This window comes from Microcebus murinus, chromosome 9, assembly GCF_040939455.1.
Source record: "Microcebus murinus isolate Inina chromosome 9, M.murinus_Inina_mat1.0, whole genome shotgun sequence".
Lineage (NCBI taxonomy): Eukaryota > Metazoa > Chordata > Mammalia > Primates > Cheirogaleidae > Microcebus > Microcebus murinus.
Window position 1 is genome coordinate 89,412,417 of NC_134112.1, and position 22,146 is coordinate 89,434,562.

The following is a 22,146-nucleotide window of genomic DNA, read 5'->3' on the forward strand; positions in this document are numbered from 1 at the left end:
CCAGAGTGCTAGGATTACAAGCGTGAGCCACCACGCCCGGCAGTAAATACTTTTTAATGAATAAATGAGGTTAATAAATACTCCTTGTTATATCCATAGCTCCTAGGCAAGGTCTAATATTTGATAAAAGAGCAATAAACATTTGTTGAATGAATGAGTAAATGAATGATTTCATTTAACAAAGATAATTTAAGGGTAGAATTTGGGGATTGGACTTTTTTTTCTTCTTTTCTATCTGACCCTGCATAGGATTTAATTCAGTTTTAGGTGTTTATGCTAATAAGAATTAGTAATGTTTTTGACAGGATTTAAAATAAAGGGTATATGTTAAATCCTGGCAAATATGCTAGAACCATAAGTGTAATACAAATAAGATATTTTACCTTATTCCTCTATATCAGCTCTATTTTTTTTTTCAGAGGGATCATATGAAAATTGCCCAGCAGTTCTTCCAGTTGGTGGGAGGATCAGCTAGTGAATGTGGTATGTCTGAAATCTGTACTTATGAGCATGATTCATAACTGGCATTGGGCATATATTGACTGGTGAAGTTTGATTCACTGTCTAGGAATAAATCTAATTTAGCTTTGCATTATAAAATGGGAGGTCAGAAATACGAAAGAATATTGGAATTAGCTTTTCTAAATATCTCAGCTAAAGTGGAATGAGAGAATAAATAATGGAGCATAAATTTATTCTTTATTCATATGAGTTTTAAAAATTTGAATCCATTTTAGGTAGGTTAGTTAAAATGTTAGCTTTTATTGATTTTTCAAGAGCTTTTTATGTATTAACCTTTTGTGACATTTCAGATATTTTTTCTGGTGGGTCATTTGCCTTTAAACTGCCTATGGTATTTTTTTCCATATAAAAATATTAAAATCATATTTAATTTAAGCTTATCTTTTTTATAATCCTTTCTTACATGGATATCAAGCCTAGAAAGTGCTTTCTTACCACCATTTTCACCTATATATAATATTCACATATATTTCCCACTAGTAGTCTTGCAGCTTCATTTTTATTATGAAAGTATTGATTTCATCAGTCAAGATTCCATGAAAGATTTGTGAAAGGGCTATAAAAAGGGCTGATAGTTAGCCAGTAGAAATCAATATGGTTGCCTATACTAGTTGTCTATGGCCAGCGTCTATTTTGACTAACAATATTCATGCTGGGGCCGGGTGCGGTGGCTCACGCCTGTAATCCTAGCACTCTGGGAGGCCGAGGCGGGCGGATTGCTGAGGTCAGGAGTTCAAAACCAGCCTGAGCGAGACCTCGTCTCTACTAAAAATAGAAAGAAATTAATGGACCAACTAAAAATATATATACAAAAAATTAGCCAGGCATGGTGGTGCATGCCTGTAGTCCCAGCTACTTGGGAGGCTGAGGCAGGAGGATCGCTTGAGCCCAGGAGTTTGAGGTTGCTGTGAGCTAGGCTGACGCATGGCACTCACCCTAGCCTGGGCAACAAAGTGAGACTCTGTCTAAAAAAAAAAAAAAAAAAAATTCATGCTGGACTGATTGGAAAATATTGTTACCACACCTGGATATTGACAAATTTTTCACCAGTACAATTTATTGAATAATATTTCCTTTCCCATTTGATTCATGCATTTGTATAACAAATATTTATTGAGGTGTTCAGGATGCAGCAATAAACAAAACGAACAAAATTTCTTATCCTTGTGGAGATTACAGTCTAGTTGGACAGACAGATTAGAAACGTAATATGTAAATTGATTACATAGTATATCAGACTAAGTGCTATAGGAAAAACATTGAACAGGTTAAGGAGTCTTAGGTATGCCAGTGGCAAGGGTGGCAGTTATACTAATTCTCCACTACCTCAAATAGACATCAGACAAAAAGTTGGATCAGAATCAGATGGTTCCATGGAAAATTACTTTTCCATTTGAGAGTGGAAGTGCTACGTTGTCTTAGACAAGTGATGGAGATCAAGCCATATTAATTGAGCGTGCAGATGTTAGAGTTGGATGAGGAAATCAAAGTCCTGGAAAACAATCTGGAGATTACTATAGCCAGTAACTGCAGGGTGTGTGTTCATTTTGGACTCTGGAAGTTATCCCCAGAGAGATCATTGGTTACTCTGAAGGACCATAACTTTCATTATGCTTGGGTTTTGTCCACTGAACAGCATTTATAACTTAAGAATCTAGAAAGATGTCTTGTAATACATTCTTAACTCTAAATTATAAAATAACTAAAATTTCAGCTAAAGAGAATGTTTGGTTTCATTAATATATGTGGTTTCTTTTCCCACTCCATTTCAGACACAATACCAGGGAGGCAGTGTATGGCTTCCTGTTTCTTCCTGCTTAAGCAGTTTGATGATGTCTTAATTTACCTCAACTCATTTAAGGTCAGTATATCTATATAACTTTATATACAAAATACTATATATGTGTGTGTGTGTGTATACATAGATATAGATATAGATATCTAATGTGTTAGGGAAGAAAGGATACCCTGAGAGATGGCCCTTATTGTATTGTGGCATTGGTGGCATCAGCTAATTCCTTAAGATTATTTTTGTGTTTATCTGATAGAACTGATGGTTTTATATTTTATATGTTAATGCTCAATGTGACCTGTTCTTGGGATGTTTTTCAGAGTTACTTCTATAATGATGACATCTTTAATTTTAATTATGCTCAAGCCAAAGCTGCAACAGGAAATACCAGAGAGGGTGAAGAGGTGGGTACCTTCTTTTGAAGGTATTTGAATGATTCTATATAAAAACATCCTCATCTTTTTCTTACTGAAATAAAATCATCAAAGATAAAGGATTATTAAAGATTCTTTTTTTCTTGGGTTACGTTAAAAAGTACAGTGTGGAGCATAGTGGCACCCACCTGTAGTCCTAGCTACTGAGGAGGTTGAGGCAGGAAGATCACTTGAGCCTACGTGTTTGATGCCACAGTGAGCTATGATTATACTGCACTCCAGCCTGGGCAACATAGTGAGACCCTGTCTCTAAAAATAAGAAAAGAAAAAGTACAATGTGACTAGATATTGATTTTATAACCATGTTAATTTTTTCCCTTTTTTGATGAATTCTATGGAAATATATGGGCAGAAAAGTATACAAATCATAAGTATACAGCTTAATGAATATTTATTTAGATTTCTAACTTAATTGTATTGTGTCTGTATGACACTAGTCCTTTAACATTTGTTGAGGCTTGCCATGTAGGCTTGAAAAGAATATGAATCATACAGTTGTTAATTATTCTGTTCAAACCTTCTGTATCCTTAACAACTTTTTTGTCAGCTTATAATATTCATTTCTGAGTGAAGTTTATTAAAATCACCACAATTTTGTCCTTCACTTTGCTCAGCAGCCTGTATAGAATTTTTAAATTAAATTAAATTTATTTATTTGGAGACAGGGTCTTGCCCTGTTGCCTGGGCATGAGTGCAGTGGTGTCATCATATCTCACTGAAACCTCAAACTCCGAGGCTCAAGTGATCCTCCTGCTTCAGCCTCCCAAGTTCTTGGGATTACAAGTGTGCACTGCCACACCCGGCTAAATTTTCTATTTTTTGTAGAAGTGGGGTCTCACTATGTTTCTCTGGCTGGTCTCAAACACCGACCTCAAGCTATCCTTCCACATCAGCCTCCCAAAGTGCAAGGATTACAGGCATGAGCCACTGTGCCCGGCCTCTTTATAGAATTTGATCATCTATAAGGCGACAGTATTTATCAATCTAAGACAAAGCAGCGATGGGTATTTTTATTGCAAAACCATCCTCATGTTCATTCCCTTTCTTTCATCTTCTTGTAGGTATTCCTCTTGATCCAAAGTGAGAAGATAAAAAATGATTACATTTACCTCAGTTGGTTAGCTCGGTGCTGTGAGTCTTCTTTTAAATATTACAAGAGGAATCCTCTTTTTCTTTTCTGTTATATAATCTGTTTGGAAATGTCAATGATTGTTTTCTAATTTTATTTTGTAGAATGAATGAACACTAAAATTAAGAGTTGTGTTAAAAAAAAAAAAAAAGAGTTGTTAATGCTACTCAGTAAGGGTTGCCATGTAAATATGTAAGTTTACCCTGTGATTAGTTCTACTATACATTGATCTAAGCTCTTACTGTCCTGAAGATGTCAAGTTCTTCTTTTAGCCTTGTTAAAGTTTCCAGAGTCTCAGCTTACAGTGTTGTTTGTGAAATACATCATTACACTAATTTTACATTTTCACTATGTTTTAGGCCTGAAAAGTGGCAAAATGTCAAAAATGTAATTTTTTGGTACATTATATAGCCTGTACTCTCTGTCTGTCTCTCTCTTTCTTACTATTTTTTCTTGCTCCTTTTTTTTCCACTCAGATTTTAAATGTTCACTGAGTTTTTGTAGTCACAGGAAAATTCTAGCAATCAGATATTCTAAATGAGGCTGAAAGTATGAGTAGAATTGAATGAATGATAGGTATGCTCTCTTAAGCAGACAAGCAAAGTGGGAACTACTGGAAGTCAATCTAATCTAAAAGACATAATTATGTGATTCCTAACTTAATTTTTTTTTTTTTTTGAGACAGAGTCTCGCTTTGTTGTCCAGGATAGAGTGAGTGGTGTCAGCCTAGCTCACAGCAACCTCAAACTCCTGGGCTCAAGCAATCCTTCTGTCTCAGCCTCCCTGAGTAGCAGGGACTACAGGCATGTGCCACCATGCCTGGCTAACTTTTTCTATATATTTTTAGTTAGCCAATTAATTTCTTTCTATTTTTAGTATAGATGGGGTCTCGCTCTTGCTCAGGCTGGTCTCAAACTCCTGACCTTGAGCAATCCGCCTGCCTTGGTCTCCCAGAGTCTAACTTAAATATTTTAAGTATGGTAGAATTCTGATAGGGAACCATCTTAATGCCAACATTGCAGGCTTATCATGTAAGAGGTATTCTACCATTATTTTGTTTATTTGGAATATAGAGCCAAATCCATAGAATAATAAGATGCAAATTGTTTTTGTACATTTAAAAAGCATAAATCTTTTGTTTTCTTGTGTAGATATTATGAATAAGAAACCAAGACTAGCCTGGGAACTTTATCTCAAGATGGAAACCTCTGGCGAGTCCTTTAGTCTCTTACAACTCATTGCTAATGACTGCTACAAGGTGAGTCTGCATTAGACTAAAGGGAAAATTGAAGATCAGAATCACATTGCTGCCTGGCTAAATATTAGGGGGAAATGTCCTAGGGACTAAATGGCTATTAGTGAGAGGATTTACATTTACTAGAAATGTCATCATTTTTATGAATGAACTGATCTCAGAGATAGGCAGAATTTCAGAGTTTTACATGTATATGAAATAAGGATTTAGAGAGGAGGTTTGGCTATTTCTAAACGCTATGAATCTTTAGGTACAATCAAGTTATAAATATTCATCTGGTAATTGGAAATTTGGTCCTGAAGCTTAAGAGAGATGTCGTCTGACAGCTAGAGACATGGAATCGGAGTCATCATCAACATTTAAGTACAGTCGTGCATCACTCAACGACAGGGACACATTCTGAGAAATGCATTGTTAGGTGATTTCAGCATTGTATGATCATCACGGAGCGCACTTACACAAACCTAGTTGGTATAGACTACTGCATACCTAGGCTATATGGGATAGCCCATTGCTCCTAAGCTACACACTTGTACAGCATGTTATTATACTGAATGCTGTAGGCAATTTTAACACAATAGTAAGTATTTGTGTCTCTAAATATATCTAAAATATAGATAAGGTGCAGTAAAAATACTGTGCCATAGTCTTATGGAACCATCATCACATTTACAGTACATAATTGACCAAAATGTCATTATGGAATGTATAACTATTAATTGAAGCTCTGAAAAAGAGTGTGATTACCCAAGTAAGAAGGTAAAGTGAGAAGAGCTGCAAACCAAACTTTCAGGAATACTAAGGAGCAAATGGTAGACAAGAAAGACAAAGGAACCAGAAAAAGACAATTAAAAATAGTCAGATTTAGTAAAGGAATGGCTCTCCTATGTGTATGTATGTGTGTGTGTCTGTGTGTGTGTGTGTGTGTCTGTAAAGAGTTGGAAAGGCAAGGAAGAGGGAGTAGTTTGGGACCATAGCCTATAGATTAAAAGATTTTTTTAAAAATTAGCCTCTGGCCATGGTGGTCCACACCTGTAATCCAAGCACTTTGGGAGGCTGAGGCAGAAGGATCACTTGAGGCCAGGAGTTTGAGACCAGCCTGGGCAACATAGCAGGACCCCTGTCTTTAGCAAAAATAGAAAAATTAGCTAGGTATGGTAGTATACAGCTGTAGTCCCAGCAACCAGCTACTTGTGAGACTGAGGCAGGAGGATTGCTTGAGCCCAAGAGTTTGAGGTAGCACTAAGCTATAATGATGCCACTGCACTAGCCCAGGCAACAGAGCAAGAACCTGTCTCTATTAAAAACAAAAAAAAAATTAGCCTTAAATTCTGGAAATTCCTATTTTTGGAATATCTCATGCTGCCTAAAAGATAGGACATGTCAGGTAAAGAGAGTCTAGTATTTTATTAATCGCCAGAAGCTCATGCCAAAGTGAATTATTACCAAAAAAAGAAGTGAATCACCATCAATGGAAAAGGTTTCAGGACATAGGAAACTTGAAAATAATAGTTTAATATGGGTTGGTGAATGATAATACTGTTAAGTAAGTTAGAGGGGGCAGAGGGGAAAAAAGACAGGAAATTATTAAAAGATAGGAAATTATTATATTTCAATTTTAGATGTATTGAATTGGAAGTATTTGGGGCTCCCTGCAGAGATAATAGAAGTAGGAAATTAATAGGCTGAGCCTGGAGCTGAGGTATTCATGTGAAAGATCAGGATTAGTGATATAGATTTAGAAGTTAACAGTAGTTAGTGGTGGTAATAGTAACAGCAATAGAGGCAGAGCAGCAGCAGCAGCAGAGTATGAGAGAGAATAAGATTAACCTATAAATGGGGTAAGGAACGTCATGGAATACCAGTATTTAAGGTAGAGAAACAGAAAGAGCAAGTGAAAGAGACAGAAGGAACAAAGAAGAAAGAAAAGAACAAGGCTTTTTTACTCATTACTCTTTTTCTTGTTCCTATTTAATCAAAAGCCAAGGAAAGAAAGTGTCAAATCTGAAGCTAAAAAGAAATGTATGAGGACTGAGAAGACAGCAGTGGACAGAGAAGAGAGTCAGATTAAAAAGCAGAAGCAATGTACTAGAATCTTTAAAAATTTGATATTGAGGTTAAGGAGACAAATGTGGTACTAACTTAAAAGGAAAAATAGGATTTAGGATTTTTGAGGGGCAAGGTGGGAATTTCTTTTTCATTTAAAATGAGAAGAGGAGGCCAGGCGCGGTGGCTCACGCCTGTAATCCTAGCACTCTGGGAGGCCGAGGCGGCGGATTGCTCAAGGTCAGGAGTTCAAAAACCAGCCTGAGCAAGAGCGAGACCCTGTCTCTACTATAAATAGAAAGAAATTAATTGGCCAACTAATATATGTAGAAAAAATGAGCCAGGCATGGTGGCACATGCCTGTAGTCCCAGTTACTCGGGAGGCTGAGGCAGCAGAATTGCTTGAGCCCAGGAGTTTGAGGTTGCTGTGAGCTAGGCTAACGCCACGGCACTCACTCTAGCCTGGGCAACGAAGTGAGATGCTGTCTCAAAAAAAAAAAAAAAAAAAAAATGAGAAAAGGGATAAAAGTATATCTGTAGGCAGAAGAAAGTGAGCCATTGAACAGGAAGATTAAAAATTCAAGAGAGTTGTTCACGCAAAAAAATAAATAAAAAATAAAAATTCAAGAGGATTAATTTTTGATGGAGTAAGATGCTAGAGGAGATGAGAGTGGAATAGGATTAAGATTAAAGGAAGTTAACTACTTTGAAAAAAAGATAGCATGTCCTAGTGTCTCAGTGGTCCCATGACCACCCACTGATTTGGTGATTTACTAGAAGGACTCACACAACTCACTATAAAATTATACTCACAGCTAAGATTTATTACACTAAAGAAACATCAGGAAAAAGTTATGTGTAGGTGAAGGCTAGAAAAGTCAAACACAGGCTTTCTTATCCTCCATCTGTGGAAATTACCTGGTCACGTCTTTCTCCAGCTGCAAACTACAGGGACATATGTGAGATGTCCTTGTCCATGGGAGGAACATGGCAGAATTAACCCTAACATAACAATAATTGCATTAAATATAAAAGGTCTAAATATACCAATTATAAGATAGATATGATAGAATGGATAAAAAACCATAACCCAACTGTGTACTCTCTACAGGAAATTCACTTCTAATATAATGATATAGGTAGATCAAAAATAAAAGGATGGATGTAGCATGGTAGCTCATGCCTTTAATTCTAGCACTTTGGGAGGCCAAGGCAGGAAGATCACTTTTGGCCAGGAGTTCAAGACCAGCCTGGGCAACATGGCAAGACACTGCCTCTACAAAAGATAAAAAAAATTAGCCGAGTGTGGTGGCACATACCTGTAGTCCTAGCTACTTGGGAGACTGAGGCAAGAGGATGGCTTGAGCCCAGGAGTTCAAGGCTATAGTGAGCTATAATCACGCCACTGCACTCCAGCCCTCCAGCCTGAGTGCTGGGTGACAGAGTGAGACACTGTCTCTAAAAAAAAAAGTAAAAAGAAAATGGAAAAATATATACTGTGAAATATTTTGACAGTTTCTTTAACAAACATACATTTATCATATGACCCAACAGTTGCTCTCCTATGCATTTATCCGAGATAAATGTAAACCTATATCTATAGAAATGCAAAATGTTGGCCGGAAGCAGTTGCTCACACCTGTAATCCTAGCACTTTGGGATCTGAGGCAGGAGGATTGCTCATGGTCAGGAGTTCAAAACCAGCCTGAGCAAGAGCAAGACCCTATCTCTACTATAAATAGAAAGAAATTAATTGGCCAACTAATATATATATAGAAAAAATTAGCTGGGCATGGTGGCACATGCCTGTAGTCCCAGCTACTCAGAAGGCTGAGGCAGTAGGATTGCTTGAGCCCAGGAGTTTGAGGTTGCTGTGAGCTAGGCTGACGCCATGGCACTCACTGGGCAACAAAGCTAGACTCTGTCTCAAAAAAAAAAAAAAAGAAAAGAAAAGAAAAAAAGAAATGCAAAATGTTAACAGCACAAATTTTAATACACACATGTTGATAGCAGCTTTATTTATAATAGCCTAGAACTGGAAACAGTCAAAGTCTTTCAATAGGTGAATGGTTAAACAAGCTGGTTTGATGTGGAATACTACTCAGTAAAAAGAAACTGTAATGAGGAGTCTGACTCCATTCCTTGATGTTTGACTACTGACAGCTTTTAAACCTCACCCCTGCCTCTTCCCCTTATGCCCACATCTGGCCAAAGTGATAAGCCTGTGTGCTCCATTCTTTGTCACCATTGGGTGATTCAGACCACACAAGCCCTGCCCATGCACAGGAACCCTCACCCAGCCCCTCTTCCTAACCAAGGTAAACACCCAGGCCAGCCTGCTTTCCTTGCTCTCTCAGGCCATTTCCGACCTGCTTAAGAGGGCTGCTCTACTCTCCCTAGAGACCTCAATTATGTAAGTAAGAAAACTTTTCCTACCCTCATGTTGTGTTTGTGGTGTCATCAGTCTCAACATCCAAACTAAACTGGGTGGGGGAGGGGGTCCCTCCTGCTTTTGCTGGGTGACTATAACAGAAGCAAACATAGTAACTTGGATTAACAAGGAATCACAAGGACATTAAACTGAGTAGAAAAGCCAATTTCAAAGAGTCCCATACTGTTTGGTTTCACATATATAAAACATTCTTGAAATGACAAAATTATAGAGATGGAGAAGAAATTAGTGTTTATTAGAGGTTAGAGATGGTGAGCAGGGAGGGGCATGTGTGTGACCAGAAAATCATTTATAAATGACCTTATAAAGGAAAATCTTTGTGGTGATAGCATAGTTCTGTATCTTAATAGTGGTGGTGATTATGTGAAACTACACATGTGATGAAATAAGACTATCATCAACATACACAGCACCATGTCAATTTCCTAGTTTTGATATTATGATAGTGTACTATAGTTATGTAAGCTGCAACCTTTGGGGGAAACGGTAAAAGATACATGGGACCTCTGTCCTATCTTTGTAACTTCCATGGATCTCTAATTATTTCAAAATAAAAAGGTTTTCTTATGTGAACTAACTATATCTATATATAGCAATATAGATGGATCTTATGAACATAATGTTGAGCCATAGATGCAAGACACAATAGACTATTTATAGTATTATTTCATTTAAAGTTCTGAGAGGCAAAACTCAATTATATTGTTTAAAGATGTATACATAGGAGATAAAACCATAATGAAAGTCAAAGAACTGATGACCGTAAAAGTTGGAATGGTAATTCCTCTTTGTGGGGACAGAAGGAGTTATGGTCTGGAAATGACACACAGAGAGCTTTTCTTTTGCTGTCAGTGTCTTCACCTGGGTGGTGGGTACACTGTATTCACATTATAATTAGTCAGTAAGCTGTACATGTTCTGTTTTAGCCACCATTCTATATGTGTGTTATTTCACAATAAAAAATATTTTTTAAGAGAGCATAGGTAGAAGGATTAACCTTGAAAAGAATAAGGACACTCCTTTTGAGGTAGGCAGAAAGGAGGGAAGGATGAATGAAGGTATAAATATCATTTGAACTGAAGGGAGTAAAGTTGTGTCTTCCCTATGAAGTATAGAATAAAGCTAAGCTAATAATGCAGTAGAGGCTTAAGGAAATTGTCAAAGATTTAGAAAAACTGTTAGCAGGAATAGAGAAGTAGCTAAACCACACTGAGTAAGGAGGGTAATCCAGCAATTTGAAGCCTTAAATGAAATTGGTAACAGTATGCATTTATGATTGCCAATCAAGAAAACTCATCAAAGCAAAATTTAATAGTATTCAACATGTTCTGTGAGGCCAAATAAATGTGCAGTATATTTGGAAAGAAGTCTGTAAAAATGAATTAAATATTTTAAAGATGTAGTATTTAGAGTAGTAGTCAGTATGTGTCTAGGCATTCCGAGAATTTAGGAACAAGATCAGGGAAAGAAAACCTTCTTGATCTGAATGTGATCAGATTAGCATAAAATGAGTAGTAATACTCCTCTAAAAAGAATGTGTTGAGGAGACTTGAAAAATACCCAGTTCAAATCATAGTTGTCAAGTTTATCCTCAAGATTAGAATATAATTAGAAGAAATAATGGATCTGTTGATTATAGCATAAGTTGACTATAGGAAAAATGCTATATACTGTTGAAAACTGAATGAAGGTAAGCTGGTTTAAACTGAACCTATGTACCCAAACTGTGATTTTCCTTCTTCTTATTTTAATTAGGAATTGAAATTTATCTACTTTGCTAACTGAAAATATTGTCATTACTCACACACTTATTGCATATGGTTCTGTTTCTTGTCATCTTTATGTTTAGTTTCATTCTGTGCACTCATTTGACTAAGAATTACCCAGTACTTTCTTTCATTCAGATGGGCCAGTTTTACTATTCAGCCAAAGCTTTTGATGTCCTAGAGAGACTGGATCCCAACCCTGAATATTGGGAAGGCAAAAGGGGTGCCTGTGTGGGCATTTTCCAGATGATCTTAGCTGGCAGAGAGCCCAAGTAAGTAAACAGATAAGAAATATTGCCTCTTTTCATTTCTAGCTGGTTTTTGAGGGAAAATAATTATTTTCTTGGATGATATCTTCTGGAAAAATCAAAATTATAATGATGTTTTAGAATGATGAAAAAATGTTAAGATATTAACTATTTCTATGTAACCATTTTCCTCTGGAAATGCTTTATTTTATAGAATCAGATCATTCTAAATCATATATACTAGGGACACTGGGTATACTAACAGCTCTTAAATATAAGACCAAGATGTATATTTGGTTCCAAAGAATAGCCATTTTCATAAACAAAGTCTTTTTCACTCTTCTACTTTTTTAATTTAACCTATTGGCTTTTTCTTGTATCTTTTAGGCCTCAAAGAATTAGGAATGGAAAAACAAGAAGAGTCTTAGGGAAATGGGTTCATAGTCACATATAGGTTTACGAAAGCAATAGGGAAGTTTTAGTATACATTACTTAAATATAAGTTTTAATTAAATTTAAATTACTTAAAACATAAATGCTGGATATTTGCCAACTCTTTTTTTTTTTTTTTTTTTTTTAGACAGTCTCACTCTATTGCCCAGGCTAGAGTGCCGTGGCATCAGCCTAGCTCATAGCAACCTCAAACTCCTGGGCTCAAGCAATCCTTGTGCCTCAGCCTCCCGAGTAGCTGGGACTACAAGCATGCATCACCATGCCCAGCTAATTTTTTCTAAATATTTTTAGTTGGCCAATTAATTTCTTTGTATTTTTAGTAGAGATGAGGTCTTGCTCTTGCTCAGGCTGGTTTTGAACTCCTGACCTTGAGCCATCCTCCTGCCTTGGTCTCCCAGAGTGCTAGGATTTCAGGTGTGAGCCATTTGCCAAATCTTAGCGCTTAAGTTCCTCTCTTCTGTATTTATTAATGTATTATCTTTCTTGAAGAAATCACCTATTCCTCTGGCTTTGTAAAATTTTACAAATATGGTAGTGACCCCCAGTTTACAGTGATTACCTAAACAAGGGAGAAATCTAAGATTCAAAGAAATTAAGTGATTTGTTAGTGACAGAGCTAGAATTTGAACCCAACTCTTGAATATACTTTTCTACTTTATCATGCAGAATGAGCATGGAAATGGGAATATCTAGGTCACCTCAGAGAGGACGAAGAGACTAATAGTACATATATAGATAGTACAGATAAACAAGGAACACTTGGATTGGTGAGAAGGATTTCACAGAATTTCCATTTTACTATGCTACCATAAGAATAGAAGGCTAGGAGGTTTGTGATTGCTTTATAAATGCATAGTGGAGGAGTCCATTACCAAAAACGCCCTACTGGAAGTACAGTATGAAAAACAGTTATGAGTTTATTTTATTTCTTAATTTTCATTCTTTATTGAAATGCATCCTTTGAAATCTCTTCCTCAGAGAGACCCTTCGAGAAGTGCTCCATTTACTGAGAAGCACGGGTAATACTCAAGTAGAGTACATCATCCGGATCATGAAGAAATGGGCCAAAGAAAACAGAGTGCCTATCTAAAATAGCTCCAGAGTCCTAGGAACCAGCTTCCACTTTGACATAAAATTGGAAATCATTTTCCTCAAGTTTAATGTAAGATGCAGGGTTCTATTTTATTGACATTTTCTTTCCTTGCTCTTCAAGCCTCTAGTTCAGTGACTGACTTTCCTAGAGTTAGCCTCCTGGCTGAACAAAGTACTATAGTCTATGGCCCCTGTATGATCCTACTAGCAATAAGACTTTGGACTTATCTGGTACCTTTCTCCCAAAAATTACATCAGAGTATTCTTATGTAATTTACTGACTTTAAGGAGAATAGCATAACTTTTTTTTATGTTTGCATTTCATGGCATTTTCTCATAGTTGCAATAACAAATGTCTTTGATGCTCAAGAATCACCATTGTTCTATCATCTTATGTTTAGCAGTCTCTGTACATCATCCCATTTTCTTGGGGAATTCCATAAAGGGTTTTGTAAATACATCTCTGAATCTTGGGAGAACAGAGATTATAACTAGCTATGAGATTCTGAGAATGGCAGATAAGATCCTTTATCAAATGATCCAATCATTAATGGATAATAGGCTTATGGGATTACTCTTTCAGTAAGTAAATTATTGATGATAATAACATGTTACAGCAGTGGAGTAAGATGAGTATTGCAGTTTTTAAAAAGGTTAGTACTAGGAGAAAAAATGTGTGTGGTACCTCTAAAGATATTCAGGAAACAAAATATACAAATCTCGTTAGTCACTTCTCCATTATATTTTAGGGAACAAAACAGGTTAGATTTTTCCTAATGTATCTTGCTGAATAAACATAATTTTGAAAGTAGGGCTATAAAGATTATATGCATTATGGGCATTTATTAACATAATGATAATAAAACATGGATTGTGTAAAAGCCCTTTGAAGAAACTCCTAATGGCTAAACTCTGTCCCAAGACATATTCCAGCCCCGTGTTTCTGAGCTCTGCCACATAAACCTACCATACAGTTGAGCATATGCTCACAGCCTATTTCCAGAAAACAGACATCTTTTTATATTTTAGATTGCCTTTCTATACCATGTGATTTTTTCCTATTAGTTTAAGGTACATAGTGTTACAGGTCTAGAAAGTCCAGCACCATCTCTATCATCCCTAACAGAGAATGGATGGGAAGAGAACTCAAAGTCAGAATTCCTTGAGGCACTAAGGTCGGAAGAATTCTTATAAGCACTCTATTAGCTGTTTCACTTACTCCACCGACATCCCAGTATCCCACTCTGGGTGATGAAGTTGTATAGAACGGAGATTAAAACATAACAGGATTTAAAGCATCCAAGGAGGGAAGATCAACGACTGAAGAGAGCCTTTACCTTCTGGACAGCTGCAAGGAGTTATTTCCACTTTTCTCAGGAAGATGGCCAGTTTTCCTGTCTTGTATCTAAGACCCAGATCTAATCAGTTCAGAGCACAAATCAAAATAAACTGGCCTGAATAACTGAATTCTAGGATACAAAGCTACATCGTTTTTCATATGCCGAAGCTTCTCTGTTTCCTTATTGTGTTGTTCCTACCAATAATAACTGGTTCTCAGCACATAAGGCACTAGATGGGTCAGATGTGGGCAGAATCAGCTATAAGTTTTAGAATCATTCTTATAATTCTTACCTCACTGATATTAGAAACATAGTAGTGGAAAAGACAGATGGAACTCCCTAGTAGATTTTGGCAATGAAATCTGTCTTACAATGAATTGTTATTATTTCAAATTTCCTATAATTGAAAAGCTTTTCCATTGATGGTGAGTAGCTTTTAAATGAACTTTTGTTGAATTTAACACTCTAGATTCTCTCTGACAGTTTCCTGTCTTTTGGCGAAAAACCAGATATTCCAAAAATAGCAGAATTTTAGAATAATTTTTAAAAGTTTTTAATCCATAGGATTGAGCCAAAAAATATAAAGCCTCTTTTAAAGAGGGTTACCATTCAATTCTGTTATTATGAATAGTTACTTCTGAAATGTCTTGACAAAGTTTCAAGATTGTAGAGTAGTATTGCATGCCAATTTTTCTTACATGTGATGAGAGAGAAGAAGGCCCACACTTAGGAATGTAGTGAAATGTGTATAGTTTACAGCTTCAATGTACTATTTATAGTCTGTAGCATAAATTACTTGCAAATGGAAAAATAACTTTTACAATTATTTTTATACTTCAAAAGAATTATTATATACTACTGTATTATATTCAAATTAAAGTTTATAATTTGGTTCTTATTATGGTATTCTATTGAGTGTGATGAGTGTGGGACCTGGGTAAATCATGTGCTTTTTCCTCTTTCCTGGCCCTACAGTGAAGGGAATGAAATAAAGTTTGGGGCCCCACAAGTTACTGTTTACAATAGAGGAAAGTAGATATTCCCTAAGAATCCCTTTCCACTAAGAGCCTGGTGGTTCCTGCTGAATCATATTAGGTTTGGCTCTTTGCTGAATTGCAGCCCATTAAGACATAATATAGGGTCAGGTGTGGTGGCTCACGCTTATAATCCTAGCTCTCTGGGAGGCCGAGGTGGGCGGATTGCTCGAGGTCAGGACTTCAAAACCAGCCTGAGCAAGAGCGAGACCCCATCTCTACTATAAAATAGAAAGAAATTAATTGGCCAACTAACATATATAGAAAAAAATTAGCTGGGCATGGTGGCGCATGTAGTCCCAGCTACTTGGGAGGCTGAGGCAGCAGGATTGCTTGAGCCCAGGAGTTTGAGGTTGCTGTGAGCTAAGCTGACGCCACAGCACTCACTCTAGCCTGGGCAACAAAGTAACACTGTCTCAAAAAGAAAAAAAAAAGACATAATATGACCAGTGCATTGCACATTGCCTTACATATAGCAAGGTCTCAAATACTTTTTTTTTTGAGACAGAGTCTCGCTCTGTTGCCCAAGCTAGAGTACCACCATGGCATCAGCCTAGCTCACAGCAACCTCAAACTCCTGGGCTCAAGTGATCCTCCTATCTCAGCCTCCCAAGTAGCTGGGACTACAGGCACATGCCACCATGCCTGGCTAATATTTTCCATTTTTAGTTGTTTGGCTAATTTCTTTCTATTTATGGTAGAGACAGGGTCTCGCTCTTGCTCAGGCTTGTCTTGAACTCCTGAGCTCAAGCAATCCTCCCGCCTCAGCCTCCCAAAATGCTAGGATTACAGGCATGAGCCGCCGTGCCTGGCCTCAAATACTTTTTGACTAAATAACTAAACTTATAGTAACTGGTATAGAAAAGGACTTGTGAGATCAGACCTCATATATTCTGGTTCCCATGTAATTATTGTTTTATTGTGTGCTAAGCATATGCCAAATGCTTAGGGATGCAAATATAAATAATGCATAGTCCTGGGCCCTTAAGAAACTCAGTCTAACAGAAGTATACACAACAAAATACAGTAGCATGATTGACATAATCAGTAGGAACAATGTCTTGAGAGAGAAAAGGCAGCAATGGGAATGTTTGTACCCATGAAAATGGGACAATTCCTGCCTATTTTGGGGAAAGCAATCAGAATGGATCCTGACGCTCAATAACTAGCAAGATGCCCAGGCCTCTGCCATATGGACAATACACACAACATGCATCCAAGTACATAGAAGCCAAAGACTGCTTTCCTCCTCTACGGCTTAGTACACTTTCTTTTTTTTTTTTGAGACAGAGTCTCACTTTGTTGCCCAGGCTAGAGTGAGTGCTGTGGCGTCAGCCTAGCTCACAGCAACCTCAAACTCCTGGGCTCAAGCGATCCTCCTGCCTCAGCCTCCCGAGCAGCTGGGACTACAGGCATGTGCCACCATGCCCGGCTCATTTTTTTTTTCTATATATATTAGTTGGCCAATTAATTTCTTTCTATTTATAGTAGAGATGGGGTTTTGCTCTTGCTCAGGCTGGTTTTGAAGTCCTGACCTCAAGTAATCCACCCACCTCGGCCTCCCAGAGTGCTAGGATTACAGGCGTGAACCACCGCGCCCAGCCTACACTTTTAAAAAGTTGCAAGCAGGCAGTACATTACGATAGTTATTTCTACTTTCTAATGGTTAAAATGAATTAGTGATTTACTAGTTCCTATGTTCCAGACTCTCTCAATATGACTTAGATGAATAGTCATCTTATCTCTCTTTTCTTCATCATACTCTAAAATACTTACACATTAAGGCTTATATGTACTTTATAACAATGTTCTAACAGTATTCCTGACTATTCAGAGAGGATCTCAGAGCAGCAGAGCTAGGGGCCTAGAGATGTACCTGTAATCTACCTTACCTCTGGACTTGCAGAATTTGAGAATGTAAGACACAATAAAATGAATACTGGCCAGGCGCTGTGGCTCACGCCTGTAATCCTAGCTCTTGGGAGGCCGAGGTGGGCGGATTGCTCAAGGTCAGGAGTTCAAAACCAGCCTGAGCAAGAGCGAGACCCCGTCTCTACTATAAACAGAAAGAAATTAATTGGCCAACTGATATATATATATAAAAAATTAGCCGGGCATAGTGGCACATGCCTGTAGTCCCAGCTACTCGGGAGGCTGAGGCAGAAGGATCACTGGAGCCCAGGAGTTTGAGGTTGCTGTGAGCTAGGCTGACGCCACGGCACTCACTCTAGCCTGGACAACAAAGTGAGACTGTCTCAAAAAAAAAAATGAATACTATCAGCTGATGTGTGTATTAGGTGTACACTGTATAGACAAGTTTGCATATTTATTACCATCAAAACCCTTTTTTTAAATAAAATCTGAATGCCAAATATACCTAGGGCCTGCTCTGGTGGTTAGGGCAAAGGAGAAGAGAGGAAGGAAATGCAACAGGTTGACCCTCAGGCTGCCCCTTGTAGAGTAACACAGTTTACAAACCTCAGACAAAGGGAATAAGTGAGAGAGCCTCAAGTGAGAGAGCAATGGGCATAATCTGTGAGTGTATTTTATCTAATTTGTTTATTGTATTTTTTTGTATATTCATTCCTGTATTTATTTGGTCAGTTACTTACATCCCACTGTGTTCCAGAAAAGGTTTGAGGAAAATTACATATATATAAATAGATAGATGGCACTTAAAAGTAAAGCAAGCCAATGATAAAGTTAACACATAAAAGTATATACCAGACCCAGGCGTGGTGGCTCATACCTGTAATCCTAGCACGCTGGGAGGCTGAGGTGGGAGGATCACTTGAGATCAGGATTTTGAGGTTGCAGTGAGCTGTGATAACATCACTGCTCTCACATTGGAATAACAGAGGGAGACCTTGTCTCAAAAAACAAAAAACAGGGGGGAGGGGGGCGGGTATATACATACATAGTGAGTGAGATGTGCACCATCTGGGGGATGGTCATGATGGAGACTCAGACTTTTGGGGGGAGGGGGGGAAATGGGCATTTATTGAAACCTTAAAATCTTTACCCCCATAATATACCAAAATAAAAAAAATAATAAAAAAAAACCAAAAAAAACAAAAACAAACAAGGAAACTGAGCACCTCTCCTCACAATTCTCTTCACCCACACACACGCAAAAAGTATATGCCAGAAATACTAAAGATGGACCAAAAATTTGTCTCCAGGCTTCCTACCAACCAAAGCAAAGGATGAGACACAACCAGATAATAAACTCATGGTCCATATCTCTGTGAATGAACTCCCTAAGGATAAGAAAAAAACTTGATTTTCAGTGACCTCTGATTGTTCATGGGTTTCTAAATTAGGTTTCCTGCATTTTAACTTGGATATAACTGTATGATTTAAAAAATTTCAAGGGAGTCTTGTTCCTCTAAACATGTACAGGTCTTTTCTACTGAAATATCGTTGGACAGTCAAATAATTATACTTGCCCTTCCTATAAACATGTAATTAGTTATACTCTCCTTTGCCAATTTTTAAGGAGTAATTAATATGGTGAAGCTGAGACTTGTCATTCAATTTTTTAAAATTACAAGTATGAGCTAGGATGAAAATATAAGTAACAGTGACCTAAAGAATAAATTTCAAGATATTGTAAGAGCAATGAAATGATGGGATAGTATAGTTTATAATTACTGAACAAACTTAAAGGGGAAAAACACTATAGAGTAGGTTAAATAGAAAAGGTTTCAACTGGCCAGCCCTGGAGGGGCATTAAAAAGAAAAAAAAAAAAAGAAAAGTCTACATGGGATAAGTGAATCTTAAGATGAAATTTGAAGTGTAAGATTTATCTAGGTAGAGAATAAGTAAATTATGTCAGATGAAGGTAAAGCATAAATGAAACTATAAGTGATATTTACAGATGTCTTATCTTGAATTGTTCCTTATCCTTTATCTCTTTTCTTTTTTTGTTTTGTTTTTTAGAGACAGTTTCTCCCTGGTTGCCCAGAGTAGAATGCAGTGGTTTGATCATAGCTCACAGCAGCCTCTAATGCCTGAGCTCAAGCGATCCTCCCACCTCAGCTTCCCAAGTAGCTGGGACTCAGGCACATGCCACCACACCCAGCTAATTGTCTTTTATTTTTTGTAGAGATGAAGTCTCACTATGTTGCCCAGGCTGGTTGCAAACTCCAGCCTCAAGCAATCCTCCTGCCTTAGGCTCCCAAAGTGCTAGGATTACAGATGTATGGTACCATGTCCAGCCCATTTATTTGTTTTCATAAAGAGATGAATTTTTTCTTTGAAAAACAATAATGGCCTTATCTTGTAAACTTATTTTATTCTATGACTTGGCAATTCCACTCTTACATGTATGCCCAAGAGACACTCCTATACAAGTACTCCAGGAAATGTGAACAAGAATGATCCTCTTAGTACTGTTCCCAGGAAAAACTTAGAAATAACTCAGATACCCATTGACAGAAGAGTGGATACACTGTGGTAAAATCACAAAGGAATATTACACAAAATAAATGAATACGGCCTCTTGCAACAATGTGAATGAATCCTAGCAATATATTACTTACAGCAATGACTTTTTATTAGTTAAAGACAACTAAAATATATCTATACACTCAGAAGAAAAGCAGGGGAATGTTGAACACAGAAGTCAGGATGGCAGCTACCTGGGAGGGGGGCGCACAGGGACAGGGATAGAGCAAAAGCTACACAGGTAGAGATATTATCATCAAGATTCTAGCTTTCATGTGGCTGGTGAGTCACAGGGATTTATTCCTTAATGACCTATAAATAAATGTACTGTTAAACAATAAACTATAAATAGTTACATAAAAGAGGACCAATGGTGAGAGTGTGTCTTGAAGTAAGCATCATGACCAACCCAATCCTGTGCACCTGAGATAAAACAAAACAAAGCTTATATTAAATAAATATATAACTTGAAGGAAATACTCCTAAATGTACACAATGATTCTCTTCAAATGGTAGACTTGGGTAACTATTTAATATATATTCTTATTTCGTTTCTGTATTTTCTACTTCTACAATGAGCATGTATTACTTGTACTATCAGAAAAAAGACCATTAAAATAGTTTTGTAATATTTTTAAATGAAAGAAATATTTAGTTTACACTTAATAAACTAATGTCATCTAATGCCTAGTCTTTATTCAAATTTCCCTAATTATCTCCAAAATGGTTTCCTAGAATTAGGATCCAAACTAATACAAGATTACATTTAGCTCTTATATCTCAAACTCCTGACCTTGAGCGATCCTCCCACCTCGGCCTCCCAGAGTGCTAGGATTACAGGCATGAGCCACTGCAGCCTCACAGAGTGCTAGGATTACAGGCTTGAGCCACTGCCTGTGGCCTGGCTCTTATGTCTCTTACACTTATTTTTTTAATGAATATCCTCTCTCCAGTTTTTTTTTCCCTAAGCCATTGATTTGTTGGAGAAACTGGGTCATATGTGTTGTGGAATGTCCCACATTATGGATTTGGTTGATTGCTTCCATGTAGGATTGTTGAACTTGTTCCTATATTACTTGTATTGCCTTTAACCTAGCTGTTAGATTTAAAGGCTGAGTAAATTCAAGTTTAGTTATTTTATGTTTCTTAGGTGGTGCTAGGGGTCAATCTGACCCTTGTGATCCCTCTATTGCATGGGCCCCTTTGACTTTTCATTTAATGGCTTTAGCTGACATTCATGGATCTCAGCATGACAATCATGCTGAGATCCATTATTTTGAGTAGCAAAATGGTGAGTTCCTAATTCTATAATTCCTTCGCTGCTCTAAGAGTGAAATGCTATAAAGATGAGCATTCTCATTTAACTATTTGATTACTCTGAATGCTAGTTTATACTATAAAGGTGGGGAAAAAGAGAATTCTTTTTTTTTTTTTTTTTTTTGAGACAGAGTCTTATTCCGTTGCCCAGGCTAGAGTGAGTGCCGTGGTGTCAGCCTAGCTCACAGCAACCTCAAACTCCTGGGCTCAAGCGATCTTTCTGCCTCAGCCTCACAAATAGCTGGGACTACAGGCATGTGCCACCATGCCCAACTAATTTTTTCTATATATTTTTAGTTGTTCAATTAATTTCTTTCTATTTTTTTAGTAGATACAATGTCTCCCTCTTGCTCAGGCTGGTTTCGAACTCCTGACCTTGAGTGATGCTCCCACCTTGGCCTCCCAGAGTGCTAGGATGACAGGCGTGAGCCACCATGCCCAGCCAACAGCTTTTAACAAAGATTTTTTTTATAGTTATCAATGTTTCCTTCCCCATATTCTTTTTCTTTAGCTTTACTGAGGAAAAATTGACAAATACAATTGTATAAAATGAAGGTGTACAAAGTGATGATGTGATATATGTCAATATTGTGAAATGATTACCATAATCAAGTTAGTTAACACATCTATCACCTCATCTAGTTACCTTGTGGGTATATGTGGTGAGAATACTTGAGGTCTAGCCTCTTAGCAAAATTTAAGCATACCTTATTATTAAATCAAGTCACCATGCTATACATTAGCTTTCCAGAACTTATTCATCATACAACCAAAAGTTTATATGCTTTGACCAACATTTCCCCGTTTTCCCCACCT

At 37.3% G+C, this 22,146-nt stretch overlaps 1 protein-coding gene across 1 annotated transcript in view; it reads left to right on the top strand.

The window, feature by feature from the left end:
• Positions 1 to 15,427, top strand: part of IFT56 (intraflagellar transport 56) — a 62,730-nt gene extending 47,303 nt beyond the window's left edge. Inside the window, exons 12-18 of the mRNA XM_012767969.3 lie at positions 420 to 483; positions 2,295 to 2,383; positions 2,635 to 2,718; positions 3,810 to 3,879; positions 5,029 to 5,135; positions 11,535 to 11,668; positions 13,076 to 15,427. Of these exons, the coding sequence (XP_012623423.1) occupies positions 420 to 483; positions 2,295 to 2,383; positions 2,635 to 2,718; positions 3,810 to 3,879; positions 5,029 to 5,135; positions 11,535 to 11,668; positions 13,076 to 13,187 (660 nt within the window). The 3' untranslated portion in view covers positions 13,188 to 15,427. The remainder of the gene's footprint in view (positions 1 to 419; positions 484 to 2,294; positions 2,384 to 2,634; positions 2,719 to 3,809; positions 3,880 to 5,028; positions 5,136 to 11,534; positions 11,669 to 13,075) is intronic.
• The last annotated feature ends 6,719 nt before the right edge of the window (positions 15,428 to 22,146 follow it).